At 38.2% G+C, this 19457-nt stretch overlaps 1 protein-coding gene across 2 annotated transcripts in view; it reads right to left on the bottom strand.

The window, feature by feature from the left end:
* GK (glycerol kinase) overlaps positions 1 to 19457 on the bottom strand; it is a 72608-nt gene that overhangs the window by 41923 nt on the left and 11228 nt on the right. For both annotated transcript variants that reach the window (XM_004386232.3, XM_004386231.3), the window contains exons 3-4: positions 16459 to 16565; positions 9679 to 9756 (exon numbers count right to left, since the gene is read on the bottom strand). In XM_004386232.3, the coding sequence (XP_004386289.1) occupies positions 9679 to 9756; positions 16459 to 16565 (185 nt within the window). The remainder of the gene's footprint in view (positions 1 to 9678; positions 9757 to 16458; positions 16566 to 19457) is intronic.

Here is a 19457-nt window from a genome sequence, read left to right as displayed (position 1 = left end):
TGACAGGCAAGCAACTCCAGTAGTTGTTAATGTCTTAACAGGAATAACTGGAAAAAGTAGAGGAACTAGAGAGAAAAGTCTTGTATCTGTGAAAGGTAGAATGAACAAGCAACCTCAATTCTCAGTGTTTCAAACTACAGTGGGTTTAATCTCAATTTAGTTAGGTTTCAATTACCTGCTTAAAAATGAAAAAGGGTGGATTACAATAGAAAATATCAGAGTTCACTGCACTTAGTAAGGTAAGTATTGATTTGTGAAACTTTTGTTTTAGTTATGTGGATGTACGAAAATATTTTCTTACCAAGGGTCATGACTTAAAGCCTTTTAGATCAGTGTTTTTCCATATTTTAATGTATGTAACAATCACTGTTGTTGTGTGCCCTCGAGTTGATTACGACTCATAGTGACCCAATAGAACAGACTGCCCCATAGGGTTTCCTAAGCTGTAATCTTTACAGGAACAAATCACCAAGTCTTTTCTCCCACGAAGCCTCTGGAGGATTCGAACCACTAACCTTTCAGTTAGCAGACGAGTGATTAACCATTGTACCACCAGGGCTCCTATAACAAGCACTAGGAAGTTTAAAGATTGGACCATATCCCCCGAAATTCTAGGATAATGGGCCTAGGAATGGGGCCCAGAAATCTGCCTTTTAAATAGATGCCCCCAGAAAGCATATCAGAACCATTTGGAAAACTCTGAAATCATACATCCCAGGCCTTACCTTGCAGAATTCTGGCTGCAGGCCTAGGCAGGGCCTGAGTCTCTTACATTTTTGTTAAAAGTTATCCCAAGTTACTCAGTAGTATATTGAAATTTGAGAATCTCTTTTCTGAGCATGTTCTTTAGAATACTGGGATTTGTTCCACTCATTTGTTTAAAAACAAAACAAAAACCAAACTATCAAGTGGTTCCAAGTCCTAGTGGCTCTGGGAGCTACTGCTCCTTGACAAGGACCCTTAGGTAATGGGGCTCTTCACTCCTCACTTGAAAGCTTGCAGCTATGGCTAACAACAGTGATATCCACAGAATTAATCCTCACCAAAAAGAATCAGAATACTGGGTGTGAAATCAGGAGACCAAAGTTCTACGTCTGGCTTTGCCATCAGTAAGATATGTGGCTTAAGCCAAGTCATTTTACCCTTCTTGGCCTTGATTTCTAAACATAAAGTAAGGAGGTTGGATTAGACGGTCTCTAAAACCCCTCTCCTTTCATTATTCTATGATCACAGAAGGCTGTCATAATATTTACTTTTTTTATATCATTAAAGACTTGAAGGCAATTAGAAACATGGATTGAATTAGTAAAACTGCCAAAGAGAAAAATGTCAGTGGGTTGGTACACTACCAAGCAATTCGCAAATGCTCAAAATTAATTGAATTAAAAAGAAAAAAAGTTAGAAAACTAATTAAAGGAGCTAAGATGACTGAATTAGATTTGCATAATAAGAGACGAAAAGCCAAAGAGAGAAGACCCCAAGTGGGAGGACTAAGCCGCTTGTGTAGGTAATTTCTGAGGACAGTCAAAAAAAGTGACAGCTCCAGATCCAGCATCAGTGATCAATTTCCCCCAATGTGTCTGAGTTGGAAGGCCGAGAGTGAGCGATAGCTAGAGCACCAATACCTGAGGAAGTACCAGCAGCTGGAACTGAAGAGCCAGAGCGAACAACGGCAACTGGAACTGAAGCGCCAGGAGAAACTGGAGCAGCTGGAGCATTAGAAGAAATAATGGCATTTCACGCTAGAGATGGCCAGATTCAAGGTCTATGTTCTCTTTTTCACCACTTAGGAAATGGATGATCACTTGGGCAAGTTCATCAGAATGGGATGAACTAAGGCTGTTTTACACATTTGAGTGTAGAAAAAGAAAAGGAAGACACATGGAGTGGAAGGGGAACAAAGGAAGTCCAGTCTGAGTCTCTGGTTCAATAGTATTTCCATTTGGATGAAGACCAGGTAAAATACCTACTTCTTGTTCAGGATGACTCTTACCTACCTTGCAGTGTGTATGTGTCCTAGTCAGAAAAGTGGCTCAGTTGGTTATCAAGTACTCACCTAACCCCTGTATTGAAATGATGGGTGATGTACTATGGGAGTTCATCCTTAGGGGATAGCTATGTTAGAGAGGAATGCGAATGAGCATGTCACAGTCTCTGTCATCATCACTTGCTAAGACACAAAAAGGCTGCTTTGGGAAGACACAAGCCCAGGAAAGCATTTCTCTGGTAGGGTGGAAGGAGGTAAAGGCTACCTCCACAAAAAGAAACAGTATGTCTAGAGGGAACAGGGAATTGCTAAGTTCCAAAGTGACTAGGGAAAAAAAAAAAGAAGGAAAATAGACACTAGGGAGTCTAGTCTACCTCTAGAAGACATGTCTCTTTTCTGACAAAGTAAATAGAATTTAAATGGTCCAGACCATCAGATGAATAAGTTAAAAACACACATACACACACAACTTGGATATGATCTGAAATCTCCATTTGTATTAAATAAAGTCACATCTAATATATGTCTGGCAGATTTAGACTGTTCTGGAAAAAAAGTTTTAAGAGTGAAGAGAAATGCAGTAGCCTCAGTTCCCATGGACTGGGGTTACTGCATTTAGTGATGTAAGTAACAATACTGAGGAAGAAATTATTTTAAAAATATTTAGAATCACAACACCTCACAAATTTGCATAATTTTTGGCTAGTAATAACCAATAGAAGGGAAAAATACCTCAGAAATAAAATTAAAAAACTAGAGATAATCTAAATTGTTTCCAACTGACTTAGAAACAAAGGCAAATAATAAATCTCCTCTGAGATAGTCTGTTATGAGGAACTTCTGATCAGTGAGAAGGTGAGGCTCCAGGTTCTAGAATATCGGGTTATATTCCCCACAAAAGAGTTGATAATAGTAAAACAGATTTAATTGCTACATGTTACCACTTGGCAAAAGGTAAGCTATTAATTAAGCAGGATGAGAGGTCGTTTGCCACTCACCTGGTGACATTTTCTGCAATCAGGTGGGGCCCAGACACAGACAGAAAGTGGGGTGGGGAGGAGTAAATTAAAATCTATTTCCTCTCATATATGCCAAAATGTAGGGGTGAAACCTCTTTCAGCTCTTAGGTGTATAAATGCCAAAGTGCCAATGGCTGACATGAGTGTGTGTGACCACAGGTAGAATCTGCATTTTCCCTATGAACACCCGACATGTGTAAATCAATCATATCATCTTGCATTCTTGGATTAGAAAGCCTAATTCATTCAATTCAGAACAGCGGTCATGGCTAACACTTCCTGAAGCCTTACAATCTGCCAACCACTGTTTTAAGTACCCTACATGTATTAAGTTTTTGTTCTTCATTCAAGCCTATGAGGTCCATACTTTTAATTTCCCCAGTTTAACTGTCAGGGGAATAGACACAGAATGGTAGTTAAGTGGGAAAGTAAGAATTTGAACCTAGAGTCTGAATCCAGAATTTAACTTCTATGATGTAGGTATAGCCTGCATGAATTCATAGTCTTAAATGGGTTAAGAAGAACTATTAAGGATTGGAGACCTCAAAGTTGAAATCTAATCCACTTTCTTTGTATTTAAATTAAACTGGCCAGAGTTGGAGAATTCAATCATTTCAAAATACAGTAGTATTTCTTTACCCAGGATTGAAGGAGATGTAAAGCTTTCAAAGGACCATGTAATAAAAGACTTGAAATACTAAAAAATAAGTGGATTTTGATAAAGCTGAATAGTCTAAATCTTACAAACGTAAAAAATCTGCTCTCTCCCAGAGCAAAACAAAATCCATACTTTTATTGCTTAAGGCCAAGCGTCCTTAGGAATTTTAGGTAGTTTGCCTTCTATGGTTTTCCTTAATGCTGATACTTTGAAACAGCTGAGTTTCAATAAAGACAAAAGAATTGAGCTCAAGGTTCCTTCAGATCTCAGCAGATAATTACATGGGTTTAATCATTGGCTTTAAGTTAACTAGTATGTATTTTTTTTAAAAAAAAAGGCAAAGAGGATGACCACTGTTTAAAATTGCAATACTCTGCATAAAGAGTTATGTGTCAGCTTGCAAGTGGCTATCCAAGGTACAACAATTGGTCTCTATTTGCCTGGAGCAACAAAGGAAGAACCCATTGCTGCTGAGTTGATTCCAACTCATAGTGACCCTACAGGACAGGGTAGAACGGCCTCATAGTGTTTCCAAGGAGCGGCTGGTGGATTTGAACAGCCCACCTTTTGGTTAGCACACAAGCTCTTAACCACTGTGCAACCAGGGCTCCAAAGAAGTAGTTAGAAACAGGAGGGATATGGAATGTGTGGCTAATTGCCTCCATGAACAACTGTCTCCTCTGCCATGAGACCAGAAGAACTGGATGGTACCCGGCTACCACTACTGAACATTTTGATCAAAGATCCTATAGTATATTCTGCAGAACAGAATTTAAAATTGTCATGGTCTCCATATTTTCTGGAGCCATGGGGGCTGGATGAACCCCTGAAGCTACTGCCCTGAGATATTCTTTAAAACTTAAACCAAAAATATCCCCTGAAATCTTCTTCAAAGCAAACAATAGTTTAGCTTAACTAGTAAAAAAAAAATCTGCCTTGAGCATTATGCTCTTTTAAGAACTATCTATATAGGATTAAAGTGACAAAAGCAACTCGAAAGATTAGATAGGAAGGAAACTTAGGGGGCAGCGAGTTTATGTTAACAGGGGAGGAACAACTCAGAAAAGGAGGGTGAGAATGGTTGCACAATTAAGAAGAATGTAATCAATGTCACTGAACTGTACGTGTAGAAATGGTTAAATTGGTGTATGTTTTGCTGTGTATATTCTCAACAACAACAAAATAATTTTTTTTTTAAAAAGTCAGTTGAGCTGACCAAAAAAAGTTACATGCCATAAGGAACTTTAAATTAAACATCTTTGGAAAAATGTTTGCGATACCATCTGAACGGGGGAAAAAGTTTTCAGAGACAAATGAATAATGGGTGGTTTTCTTTAATATACTAAAGGTCTTAAGTCAGTTACTTCTGCCTCCCTGGATATTAGTCCTTACTACAAATGATATGTTTATATTAAATCATGACTTGTGCTCTACAGAAAGCTACCAGAGTGAGGTTTACACAGTGCTAGGTTTGCCACGTACACCTATCAACTGCTGTGGTAAGCAACTCAATCTGGCCAAGAAGGGGACCAGTTGGGCTATCTTAGGTAGATAGCATCAATGAAATGTGCATATGAACATACTAAACATCAATGATTCAAGCATTCTCCTGTTCCACATTTGAGCCATCTGTGCTTTTTGATCATTTTAGTGTGTGGTTTTTTGTAAACTCAAACCTTTGTTAATAATACTTAGAAGACAGTAAGGTATGTGAACCACTAATAAAAGTTAGTTTTGGAAGGAAAAGGCTGGAGAAAAGGGAGGGGGCTTGGAAACGAACACTGATTAAGATAATGCTAAAAGGGAGGGAAAAAGGTAGGAGAGGGAGGAAACTAACTAAAGAGAGGCAAGAGAAGCCAAAGGCCTGCTTCAGATGCAGGGCCACCAATCCACCAGTGAGGTCATCATAATAAATGGCTGCAGCGTGGCACAGTGGCTGAGAAGCAGTGATGCAAAGTGATGTCTCCATTTAGATACCATACTGATATTTACCTCACTAATCACTGAATTAACACATGAATTTAAAAACTACATAGCACTTCTAAAACAAGACATCTGGGCCTCAATGGACGCATTTAAAATGTTTTACCGTGCTCTTAATTGTATCTGCTATAAAAGACATCAGTAAACAAACACACTTTTATTGCTTTTTCTTGGTCTTTACCTTCTTCAACAAGCTTATGCTATGTCCACCAATAATACCCTGAAATTCTCCTATCTTGGTTTCTCTACTAACTGTACCAGGGGTGACTGAACTCATTGGTTATCAAGGACTCCTGAACCATTTTTTAAAAGGCTGTTAAAAAAAAAGAAATATAAACTGCTCCTTTCATCTGCTTGTCTGTAACAAACACTGCTCATCAGTTATATAATTTAGTAAGTTAGAGAGAAAAGCAAAAAAGGACAGGCCTAGAGTGATAGAGAAATTTATAAGAGAAAGAGATAAGGCAAGAAAAAACATACGAAGAGAGAGAGAAAAAAGTTTAAAACCCACAAATTGTGACATCAACAAGAAATAGAAGCTCAAAGACAAATATATGTGAAAATCTGATTCTGCTTCCATCAATCCAGCACTGTGTTGTTTTAGGATACAGCTGCTACAGACTTAATATTATGTTGCTATTCTCAACAGAAGATCTACATGGAGATATGACACCTTAGCACTTTCTTGGATGAAATAAAATTGGAGGCAAAAATCTATCCTTGTCATTACTTAGTGGTTTTCTTTTTCTAGCTAACCACTTCTTCTCTCTTCTCCTTTTCTAGTTCCTTTTCTCCTTCTAGGTTCCAACTACCCATCCTTAGCCTTCTGTGTTATGAAGGTAAGCACCATGCCTGTCTGGTTCACCAGTATATGCCTAGGGATCATCATAGAACCTGGTACATAGGAAGGCACTTAAACTTTTGTTGAATTAATTAATTTTATATTCATTCCTGTATTGAATCCATCTATAATAAGTTCAAACTATCACCTCTATGTTACCGACTTCTAAATCTGTTATTTTGAACAATCTCTTTAAAATAGAGCCATAGATTTCGAATTGTCCAGAAATCAGCTTTGATTCCAAATCCTATACTCACCTCATCCAAGAAAGCAAGCCATTTTTCTCCCAGGTTAAAACCAAAAAACCAAACCCATTGCCGTCGAGTCGATTCCAACTCGTAGCATCCCTTAAATATCAATTTCCTTCTTTTCTGTCAGGCTAAAAATCTCTCAGCCCTGTTTTATTTTTGCCTCTTCTTTATGCTCTATCCAATTTGAAAGCATTCAGGTTGTGTGTTTCCTCTGAAAAGTCTTGCCAGTTTGCCTTCTCTCCATTCTCACTGTATTGACTCCTTTGCTAGATTTCACTGAGAGACAAATCTTACCCTGTTTTAATGCATAATTACTTACACATTTGGATTTAAGTGCTTTCTATTTGTCCTTCCTTCCTGTTTCATGTTCCTTTATCTTTCCTCTCTTGCCTTTTGAAATTATCATGCCATTTTTGTACCTTTATAAGCTTTTTATTTATATATTATTTTACTCTTCTTTTACTGGTTACCTTGGAGATTACAACATGCATCCCTGACAATACAAGGACCTCAAAACACTTTAACTTCATTTACCCTAAATTTCTTTCATGTACTATTGTTGCCATGTATTTTAATTTTTAATATATTTTATAATAATTTTATAGTCTTTTTTTGGGGGGGGCGGGTCCAGCTTTTCTAGGTGTTCTCAGTAAACAGGTGGGTCTGAAAAACCCACTTCACCATTTCTGGGAGATAAATTCCCTTACTACTGCTTTATCACCTATTTTGTCTCAAGCTGCCTATTGTATCAAGTCTACATAACTTTGCATGGCTTTCAGTGCCCTCTATATCCTCACCAACCTCTGTCTAGAACACAGGCTTTGGGGTTGGAGAGAATTATGTTCAAATTGTGGCTTTACCTCTACTGAGCTAAATGACACTGGACAAGTTATAGAACCTTTTCATAATTCATTTATAAGATAAGACTAGCAAAACCTATTTCATGGGGTCCTTGAGATTAAATAATGTGGTTAAAGTGTTTAGCACAATCCCTAGTATACAGTGATAGCAACCAGCAGTTATTGAGCATTATTATCATTACACTTCAACTAAAAAGAATAAATAATTCATCCTATGCTGGAATCCGATCGATTTCTTCACTGGTGAAATATGTATACTGATTTTCATCTCCACAACTTGTTCACACTATCCCTCAATTCTCCCTTTTCCTAATGCAATCCCAACACATTCTTCAAGGCCCTAATGAAGTCTGACCTCCCCTATAATGGGTATGCCAAAAATTCAAAATCCATGCTAATCTGTATGCACACTAATTCACATTAAAATTTAGTAGAACACAATTTATCAACTATTCCCTAACTTTGTGTTAGTTCTCTTTCCAAAACTAGATTATAAATTTCTTACAAAAACAGACAATGTAATTTATATCCTCCTTAACACCCAACACAGCACCAAATGCATGAGAGTCTCAAAACATACATATGGCTCAGTATAGAAAAAGTTCTTCAAATATCATAGACACAGTTTCAATTAATGCTCCAAAGCACTTAGGAATGGGAGAGGGGTGCAGAGGGACACAGGTCAAGAAAAGAAATGAGTAAATAAGCACATCACAGGGAGAAAGTTTTTCCAATAAAATATTTACTTAAATCCTTCACTTTGAGCATAACTTCAACTAACCTAGTTGCATTATTTTAAAATGACAATTCAAAGTCCAAAGCTGCATTTTTACAATTCAAAGTTTAAAGTTTAACAGGAACTTTCTGCTTTCCTTGAATAGGCCTTTCCTTTCGCTAGGGAAAAAAGCAAAGCCCTAACGAGTTCAAGAAGTTAGCTAACCTTGATCTGTTAAAGAATACGCTTCTAAGTACTAGACATTAAAATTGTGATAGCCTACCTTGCTTCTATTCAAAACGAGCTGCTCGTGAGAATGAGAACAAAATAAAGATTTCAAAGATATACCTTTGGAGAATAGGCTCTTTGGTTGTATCTTTGAGATTCTTTGAATATTTAATTTTTTATCACAAAATACAGAGGACATAATAAATGCTTTTAAAAACAACGTTAAACACTTTAACCTTTTATAAAGGTTATTTCCAAATAATTCATGCTACTCTTACAATGTATCTCTCTTTCGTATATTTTCTGCTTTAATATGACTTTGCTCTAATCAATACTAAAGTAACTGTGTTACCAATGTAACTAAAAACTAAAAATAGATCACTCTATAAATCATCCCATATCAGACAATTTCTAGCTTCATTCCCCACCCCACACCCTGGTATTTTATTAGTAAAAAAAACTGTGCTTTGCTATTTCTGACAGCATGAAGCTTTTAGTGATTGCAGATTTAGAACACAATTTTCCTTTTAGCAAGTGCCAGTGTCATTCAGTGCTCAACAATTGTCATATGCTAAGAATGATGCTAAACGTATCCATGGTCATTTACATTTAATAAGATGTGATATTTGAAAGTGTATATTTGAGATTTTGAGTTTTTTAACCCTGGCTGAGATAACCAAATTTGTAGTAGAAGCAGCTAAAATTTTGAGATTTCATTTTCATAACTTCAGGAGCCAATTCAAATTCCTAGATAGGAAGAACAAGTACACAAGTACTTTGTAGATGACTGCGAACATTTATAATTTTGATTTCGGGGGGTAGGAGGAGGTGATATCTCTTTTGGACCTCAGAAACAGCAGGGATTATAAAACAATTCTGCCAACATTTATCCATTTGTATTAACACAAATAATCAGGAAAAGAAGAGTGCACGGAAGAGTTAATTCAACGTGCACATACATGATCTGAAAATGATAAATACGTAACGACGAATTTTGTAGAGGACTCTTCTGCCTATCCCCCGTCAGACTGTAGTAAACATGACTGTATGATTTTCTTTTAACAAGATATTTAAGTATAATAACGTTGGCAGGTGGAGAAAGGAGCTGCGTTTGACATATATGCACGCCAGCTTACCCACAGCATTGTAGAGAGGCTCTCCAGTGAACTTGTCCCAGACGACGGTGGTTTCCCTTTGATTGCTGACACCAATAGCTTTAAAGAGGAAGTTAAACAGAAGGGAGGAGAAAATTAAGCAAGTAGAAAACTACTTCAGGAGTATAGTTCTCATTTTTTTTACAGGCATAACGAAACATAATTCAAAAACCCATTTGGAACACTTGAAGTGGTATTTATTTTCTTTGAGTAGCCCAGGAAAAAGTGAACACCCAACGTGAAGTGTTTTCTATTTCTACAGACTCCATTCCTCTTCACCACCAGCACACACATCACGTGGACCCAGATCAAGCCTCCCAGGGTGGCTTATAAAAAAGGAATGCAATAACTTCCCATATTTATAATATCTAATTTATTATTCCAAGCAAACCATTTACTTACTAATTGTTATAAGTCTCTCTCCCTATGTGTGTGTGTGCACGTGCGAGAACATGCAAGCATTTTAAGAAAATAACCACAGATAAAAATCCCTCATGCTAAGCAACCTCAATATTATAGCTAGTTAGAAATTCAAGTTTTTTTCCTATATTTTCATAATGTCACAAGACGTAAGAGTTTGAATCGGCATAAATACAATATGTAATGGTATTTGCATCATACTGACCTACATACAACTCAAGTGCTATACTTACAGTAAATTACATTAGTACTAATCCATACCCTCCTTATTCAGTTCAGCTTGATTCAGCTAAAGCAGAGGTCCTCTCACCTGGCTGTACATTTAGAATCAACTGGGGCTAACTAAACTGGCGTGGGATCTGAGCCATCTGTATTTTTCCTAAAACTTCTCAGCAAATTCTTATGTGCAGTCCAAGCAGACACACTAGACTAAAGGATCGAGCTTTTCCCAGAATTTAAGATTAGGACAGAACTTCAAGGCCATATAATCAACAACACATCTTATGATCAAATCTCCTCTAGAATCTTCTGTTACGTGACCATCCAGGGTGAACACTTCTAGTGACAAGATACTCACCACCGTTCAAGGCAGACCAATCTCTATTAGACAGCTTTGTTACTTTAAAAAAAAAAAAAAAAATCCTTTTCCTTGTAGGTTCTACTTACAGGTCTTAGCCATATTCTTTGGAGATATACAGAATAAACTTAATCCTTCCATATGTCAGTCTTTCAAAAACTGGAAGCAGCTATTGTATCCCTTAAGTCTTCTCTTCCTGTCTAGACCAAACAACCCAATTTCCTTCAACTGCCCCATCTACATATGGTATGGTTTAAAGTCCCTCACCACTTCTCCTATGAACATGCAATTATATGTACCTATCATTCAAATTGTCCACCCAGAATAAAACACAATACAGTACTCTAGGAACGACTGACCACCACAGAGCTGAGGGGAACCATCACCTCCCCTGCTCTAAATATTTATCCAATGCAGATTTACTTTATTTTATTTAACACCTTTGCTAGAAACACAAAGATGGTTGAGATTCTAATTCAACTCTGAAAAAATTTAGGGGCATAGGGCAAAGGGAAGAAACTTGGTTTTTTTCTTTTGTTTTAAATAAAAGACAAACACGTTTGTAGGGATAGACAAAAAAGAGCCCAAAGGAGAATTGTAAGGGTGCGGTGGTGGGAATCAACGGGATATGGCCCTGATCCTTATAGTGACAGGAGGGAATGGGATTAACAATACAGGTGGAAGGAGCCCCAAGGAAAGCAAAAGGCAATTGCTTCCCTTGTGATGGGGCAGGTGATGTGTCTATTAAGTACAGAAACAGGCAACTGAGGAATTAAGGCCCCAGTGCTTCAACTTTCTCTGTGTGGTAGCAGACAAGGTTATCTGCTGAAATGGGGCCAGGCAATAGTAGGATAGAGAGCTTAGAGCTCCATCAAGTAAAGCTCAGCTCTGAAGCCAGACTGCTGGGGTTCAAATTCTAATTCCTAAACTTTCTAGCAGCATGACTCTGGGTCTCAGTTTTGTCTTCTGTAAAATGAACATAATAACAGTTCCTATCTTACAGGATTAGTGGGAATCCTGAGTTAATACATATTAAAATAGTGTTTGGCACATAATGATAACTCAATAAATGTTACCTATTGCTGCCACTGTCATCATTATTATTGAGGAGAGAGTGGAGTAACAGTGGTAGAGAATGGTGTTGAGCTGAGAAAGACGCATGAAGGACTTTTGCCAGCAACACCGAGGGCACAACAGAGGCCAGATACCTCAGTGGGACCTTGCGAACGGGTTGCTAAAGTGGAGTACAGTATTGTGAATGGGATACTTCTTATATTGGCAAGCTTACAATGTGGGATCACAACAAGTTCACTGTCAACTAAAGCCTATTCCTCCCCACTACATTAATTTTTCCATAAACAAACTGGCTTTTCCCTTAGTCATAATCCTGGAGTCACTATTCTCTCTCTCTCAATCTACCTTTCCTTATTAGCTCATTCTAACATGTATTCAGAATCTAATCTAGAGCTATTTCTGATTCTTTGGTCACTGAAGAAACTGCCCTCCCCCTCCACCACCACCACTCCTTCTTACCCCTCTATCTTAATTTAATTGTATTCCTTGGTTCAAGTAAAATTGCTTTTCTTGCAAGACACAGTCCAGTAAAATAACTTCTCTGGAATCTCTTCCTGCCACAAGCACATGTTTCTCTCCAGGCTTACAGGTCTGAACTTTTTCAATGGTCTAAATTCTTGTCATTTTTACCCTAAAATCCTCTATTTTTTTTTTTTTTTTTAAAGAAAGTTTCCTGACTGCCAATTCCAGCACCTGTGCCTTTCTTAACAGTTCCTGATTCTAATCAGTCCCTAAATCCTCCTCCTTTTCAAGACTACCACATTCAGGTTTTGTAATTCTCCACCCTAGTTCATCTGCATCATTTAGGAACATATGTAAATTACATGCATAAAATATCCATTTCCTGGCCTGTCTTTTAGTTACAAATATTACACCATTAGCATATCTAAAACTCAACTTATCACTCTTGTATCCAGCAGGTTCGTTCTTCATCTACATATTTTTTCTAAGGGGGTGTTTTTCTCTACACTATCCTTCATAAAATTAAACTAGTTAAAAGCTACATTCAAAATCTCTGGTTAACTTTTCCTTCAAATTGTCTGTGAAAAGTTATAATCACTGTTAAAAAAATATGTTTTAAAAAAAAAAGACTTTGGAAACGCTCCAAGGTGTTAATAATTTTTGTCTTTGCCTGGTGGCATTATGGATGACATGTATCCTTTTTTTAAAAAACCTATAGTCATAATTTATAATTGGAACACATTTTTGAAAATCACACATAGCAAAACAACAGGAGCCCCAGAGGAAGGCTCTGTGGCTGCTAAAAGTGCCACGTGGAAGAGGTTAAAAAACTTCTTAAGAAAGCAAATGTCTGGAAGATGTGTGCTGGAGGCCAAGTTATAACAATTGCAAGTGATATGTGGTCAGTGCTGGGACGTTACTGCGGAAAAGGAGGCACTCTCTGAGAGGCTGAGTCTGAGAGGTGATGGAAACGTGTGTGAGTATGTTGGTGGGGGGAGAGGTAGTGGAGGAATGGATGAGGAGATGCTTTAGATATAAGGGAATACAAGAGACTCTAACGGCTGAGATTTTTATGCACTCAATTTTGAGACTGTTTATGTTGTACCTTGCTGCTCCCGCATGAGAGAGAATGAATGAGAGTATCTGTTATTGTGATCCTTTATATTTTGTAGTTCCTTAAGTCCAGTGACAAGAAACAGCTGCCCAACTCTCTAAGCCAAGGAGGAATGAAGCAGCCTATTTACTTGTTTCGAGCTAACATGTGCTGTTCAGCTGCAGAAAACAACAACAAAAAAAGCCCAAACCCATCGCTATGAGTCAATTCCGAATCATAGCGACCCTAGAGGACAGAGCAGAACTGTCCCGTAGGGTTTCCAAGGAGCGGCTGAATTTGAACCGCCAACCTTTGGGTTAGCAGCCAAGCTCTTAACCACTGTGCCACCGGGCTCCTTCAGCTGTAGAGCTAACATTAATTTTGGAGGCATTGTTCATAGTGACTGGAAATCGACAATCTTTCTGACAGGTGAGGTCAACCAAAGAACAAAATTGGAATTTGCCAAAGAAACACAACCAGATATGATGAACTGTGCAAATGTTTAGCAGGTGAAACTGTAAGTGACATCGATCTTCAGCTGGTCAAGCCAGTTGACCTGCCATGCTAGAAATTAAAATTGAAGTGTTCTGTAAGATCATCATCAGTGTGGCTCAGGGAAAAGAGCACTGGACTATGAGGAGACAGGGGGGCTGTGTTTTAATGGTGTCCACCACTAAATAGCTACAGGACCTGCATTAAGTCCCTTTCCCTCATTTGCAGTTAGAGGGAGCTGGTCTAGCTGACAGAAGATCCTTCATAGCTTTGACATTCTGTGATCTAGAGTTCTACATAGGCAAGGGAAAGCTTGGCCCCTGGCAATTCCAATTCACTAAATTATCTGGGAAAAGATTTTTTTCAGCACAACTGGCCTGGTACAGAGGGACTTGGGGAATGTTGTCTTCCTTGGCCATATATAGGCTGGCAGTTCTTGAGAAGGGAGTGCTGGGTCACTCTGGCTCAGGCACAGGTTTCACACTTGCCAAGACAGAGGAGCACAGAGAAGAGAGCTGCGTATTCGGTGTTCTTACAGACCAGTTCGTGCGAGTGGACGACAGGGCACCTAGGCAGGAATTGTGCGTTATCTTCAAAAATAAGAGAAAAAGGAATGGCATCCGAGTGGGTGCAAAAGGCCAACACATCGCAGCCTACCTTACCTGGAAAGGAGGTGGAACAATGTCAAAGCCATGGCAAATTGTCCTGCAATCTATATCCTGAGCATGGCTTTAAGCCATCTGGACTATTATGTCTTTGATAATGAATATGCGGACAACATAGAATGCTACTGAATGCTGAATATTTATGTATGCTGTTCTCACAGTCAAGGAAATGACCAATAATCACACTGATGTATAAATGAGATAAAACTTGGTAAATGCAACTCTAAAAGAAGTTGAAAGCACTTCCACTTATAGAGATAAAATGAAGGCAATACTAATATGTGTATAATATTAAGAATTGTTAATAAAATATCAAATCGTACCTAGGTGTTTATTTCTTACAAAAGTCTGAAATAATAGAAATAACTATATTGTTACAATTTTCCATTTACTTGTGATTATCGGATTATCATGTTTCCCCTACCTAACCATTAGCTGCATGACTCTATTTTTGCTTTATTGTATCCCTAGTATACCTAGCACATAGTAGGCACTCTATGGGTTTGCTGAATGAATGATTTTGGTTGTGTTCAGTCTTTTTTTTTTTTAAGTGAGTTTTTATTTATACAAATAGGGGAAAGTCTGAAAAGAACTCAAAAGTTTCAACTCAGGAGCTCTGATAAATCTCAGAGCCAAGATTACATGAATCAAGCCACCACCATCATCTATAGATAATTCCCTTAACTATAGTCAGGAAGAAAAAAATTGCCTCTTGAACGGGGAACTTGAAAAATTTATAAAGAGATGACATGACAATCACCACGTTACGCTCTCATCCTTTATGCTATTGTATCAATCTCGCATGACTGGGTGTTTTCCCTCCCTACATGAATGACACGAAGCCAAACTTAGGTAGATATTCTATTAAAACTACTAGGAATTTACAAGAGAGATCTGTAATAATCTAACACTCTCAAGCAATTATTCCAGACAAATTTTATAAGTGAAGTGTTTTGATTCCCATCAACCCTAACCCCAACCTGTTCCTTATTCTCATCTTCCGTAAAAGGCCTCCCCATCTATCCAGATGCTCCAGCAAAAACAAACAAAACCCAGGCATCATTTTGATTCATCTCTTCCCCCCACTACTCTCTCCACTAACCTGACATCTAATCCATCAGTTAAGTCCTGGCCCTTTCTCTCCACCTCCACTGCTACCATTGGGTACCACAAGCCACCATCCTCTCTGAGGACTCCTACAGCAGCCTCCTCACTGGTCTCTCTGCATCCACACTTATGCCTTTACAATCACTACTCTTCACACAGCAGCCAGGAAGATGTCTTTAAATGCAATTTGGATCATGCCACCCCTGCTCTTGCGTAAAACCTTCTAATGGCTCCCTGTGATGCTAAGAATAACATCCAAACTCCTAACTATGCTTGACAAAGCCCCACCCATTTCTCCATTCCAGGATTCCAGCTCCCTACCTATCCACTCCTATCCCTCAACTTTCTTTTGCTCTGCTTTTGACATGCAGACCTTCTTTCTGACCCACGAATGGGCCAAGTTTATTCCCACCTCAGGGCCTCTGTATATGTGCCACGTCCTATTCCTCACTCTTTTTCCAGATATTCATATGGCTGGCCCCTTTTAGCCTTTCAGATCTCAGCAAAAATGTCACCTCCTCAGACCAGGGCTTCACTGGCCACTCAATCTAAAGTAAGCCCCTCCAGGGATATTCCACCATATCCTTCGGTTTTAATTTCTGCATGGTACTTATCACTATCTGAAATTAGCTTCTCTGCTCTTATTGTTTATCTCACCCCACCAAAATAGAAGCTTCATAAGAACAGGGGCTTAATCTGCCCGTTTATTGCTATATCCTCATTTCTCACGGAAATGCTTGGCACTGCATAGGCACTCAATCATGTGTTGAATTAATGCATGACTTAATGGAGACACAGTTTTTCTTTTATTATAATTACTACAACTTTGAGATCATTGTACCATGTGAGTAAAGTATTCTATTAAAAAATACCTTTTATGTTGGAAATATCAATATTGAGCTCTCGAAGCTTCTCACATGTTTTCTCTATACACTCATAGACAGACTGCAGAATTTCTTTAGGGTCTTGCTCCACCCATCTTTGAACAAAAGAATGAATTTGGTTAGTCTACAAGAATGCAATATAAACATAATTTATATCTCTAGAAATGTTCACTTATAAGGGTGTGGCTGGTACATACATTTTTTAAAAAATCAGTTCAAATTTACTCAAAAGTTTCTGAACAATGAAATTTTACGGGGATATGCATGCTTTTTGATTGATTGAACAGATGCACTTCCCACCATTGATCCTCATAACATGAAATGAGGTTGAAGAGACTCAGTGATTCATTGGACCATGGAAAATATTAAAATATCTTTTGGTTCATAAAGTTTGACTTAAGCAAAGTATACCCAACATTCTAAAGAAATGATTTAAGTAAAGAAAAGCCTATTCCCCTTACATTTATGTCATTCTTCATGTAGTAATTGCTCATTTTAAAGGAGGCCACTAATAGCAGGCTACAAATAGCAAATATTCTACCTATTTTTAAATCCTGTGGGTTTGATGAATTTTGATAAACTATCTGCATGTTTCACTAGTGATTTCTAAGTAGACTGAAATATAGATAAATAGAGCAGAAGGAATTCTGAAAAGTCAAATAAGTATACTAATCTCTTTCACCATTTTTCCCATTTTTTTGGTTGGAATTTAGGGGAAAAATTAAAATTCCTCCCAGTAAACATTTCATGTAGACAAGTGATTGGTCCACGTTTTCAGACCTAATCCTAGTGTAATTTTGGTAAGGCATGAGGGGCCTCAGAAGGATGAAAAGCTAATAATAAATGAGAAGGAAGAGACAGCTGGGAGAAACAAACAGCAATTTGAGGAAGCCTAATAGTAGGAGCTACACAAACTATAAGAATCCTAGCCTAGGATCTGGAAGTAACAAGGGAATTCCAAATGCCTTTTTTCTCTGCCTTCCTGGATGTTGTTGTTGGGTGAGGTCGAGTTGATTCTGACTCACAGTGACCCCACATGACAGAGTAGAACTGCCTCATAGGGTTTTCTAGGCTGTAAAATCTTTTCAGGAGCAGATTCCTGCAGAGCCACTGGGTGGGTTCGAACCATCAACCTTTCAGTTAGCAGCCCGTTGTACCACCGAGGCTCCCTGCCTTCCTCAGGTTGGCTAAATAATTCCCTTTCCTGAGCTTTGAGTTCTGTCTCTAACTTCTCTTTTCCCTGAAACCCAATCTCATTTCATGTATTTCTAATTTTCATCTAAGACCCAGCTATCCTCTCTCCAAGTGCACTGTGTGATCAGGCCTGTGGACAGGCAATTTAATGCCACTAGCATAACAATAGCTTTCATTATTAAACAAAGGAACCCTCTACAAAATTGGGGACCATTTTTCATAGATATTGTCATGAATTGAATTGTGTCCCCCAAAAATATGTGTCTACTTGGTTAGGCCCTGATTCCCAGTATTGTGTGGTTGTCCTCCATTTTGTGATTGTAATTTTATGTTAAAGAGGACTAGGGTGGGATCGTTTAACACCCTTACTAAGCTCATATCGCTGATTCAATGTAAAAGGAGTTCCCCTGGGGTGTGGCCTGCACAAGCTAGCAGAGAGGGGGGAACCTCATACCACCAAGAAAGAAGCATCAGGAGGCATTCTTTGGACCCAGAATCCCTGTGCAAAGAAGCTCCTAGTCCAGAGGAAGATTGAAGAGAAGGACCTTCCTCCAAAGCCAACAGAAAGAGAAAGCCTTCCCCTGGAGCTGACACAACTGAATTTGGACTTCTAGCCTACTAGACTGTGAGAAAATAAATATCTCTTTGTTAAAGCCATCCACTTGTGGTATTTCTGTTATAGCAGCACTAGATAACTAAGACAGATACTAAACTATAAAATTTCTTAAGACACAAATTCTTTCTTTTCTTTTTTTTTAATTCAGGTAAACTTTACAGTGAGACGCACAGACCTAAAGGCTACAATTTGTTGAGTTTTGACAAATCTAGCCAACACCCCAGACGAGATATAGAATATTTCCATCACCCCAGAAAATTCCTTCATACCCCTTTTTCAAGTCAATCACACACCCTACAGGCAACCACTTTTCTAATTTCTATCATCTCAAATTAGTTTAGCCTTTCTTGCATTTCAGATAAATGAAACCATGCACTATGTGCCCCTTTGAGCCTGGCTTTTTTCACTTTACATAATATCAATGAGAGTCATCCATGTTGTTGCATGTATCAGGTTCACTTTTTTAAAACTGCTGAGTAGTATTCCACTGTAATCCATTCTACTGATGAGAGACATTTGGATTGTTTCCAGTGTTTGGCTATTATGAATAAAGCTGCCATAAACATTTATGTATAAGTCTTTCTACGGACATATGCTTTTATTCCTCTTGGATAAATTCCTAGGAGTAGAATGCTGCAGGTGTATGTTTAACTTCATAAGAAACTGCCAAACAGTTTTTCAAAACGGTTGCATTATAAACATCATTAAATTTTAAATAATATACTAAACATTATATTTAATCACGATTATTACCTATGAACACTATTCCCAAAACGATGATTTTAGAAGTGATAAGATATGTGAATGCTTTTTTAAACAGATATCTTTATTAAAACACACACACACTCAAATCAGCAAAGCAGCACTTTAGCAATGATAAAAAAAAACAACAACAAACCGAACCCATTGCTGTCAAGTCAATTCTGACTCATAGCGACCCTATAGGACAGAGCAGAACTGCCCCATAGGTTTCTAAAGCAGTAACCTTTACGGAAGGCCCACTGCCACATCCTTTCTCCCAAGGAGCAGCTGGTGTATTCAAACCGCTGACCTTTAAGGTTAGCAGCCTAGCACTTACCCACTGCACCACCAGGGCTTCTTTGACAATGATGGGGATATATAATTATACAGAACCAAATGACCTTAAAGTTAATGTAGAACTTCTGATATTTAATAA

Source organism: Trichechus manatus, unplaced genomic scaffold, assembly GCF_000243295.1.
Source record: "Trichechus manatus latirostris isolate Lorelei unplaced genomic scaffold, TriManLat1.0 scaffold00159, whole genome shotgun sequence".
Classification (NCBI taxonomy): Eukaryota; Metazoa; Chordata; class Mammalia; order Sirenia; family Trichechidae; genus Trichechus; species Trichechus manatus.
The sequence above is the reverse complement of the archived record's forward strand: the minus strand, read 5'-3'. Positions and strand labels throughout refer to the sequence as shown.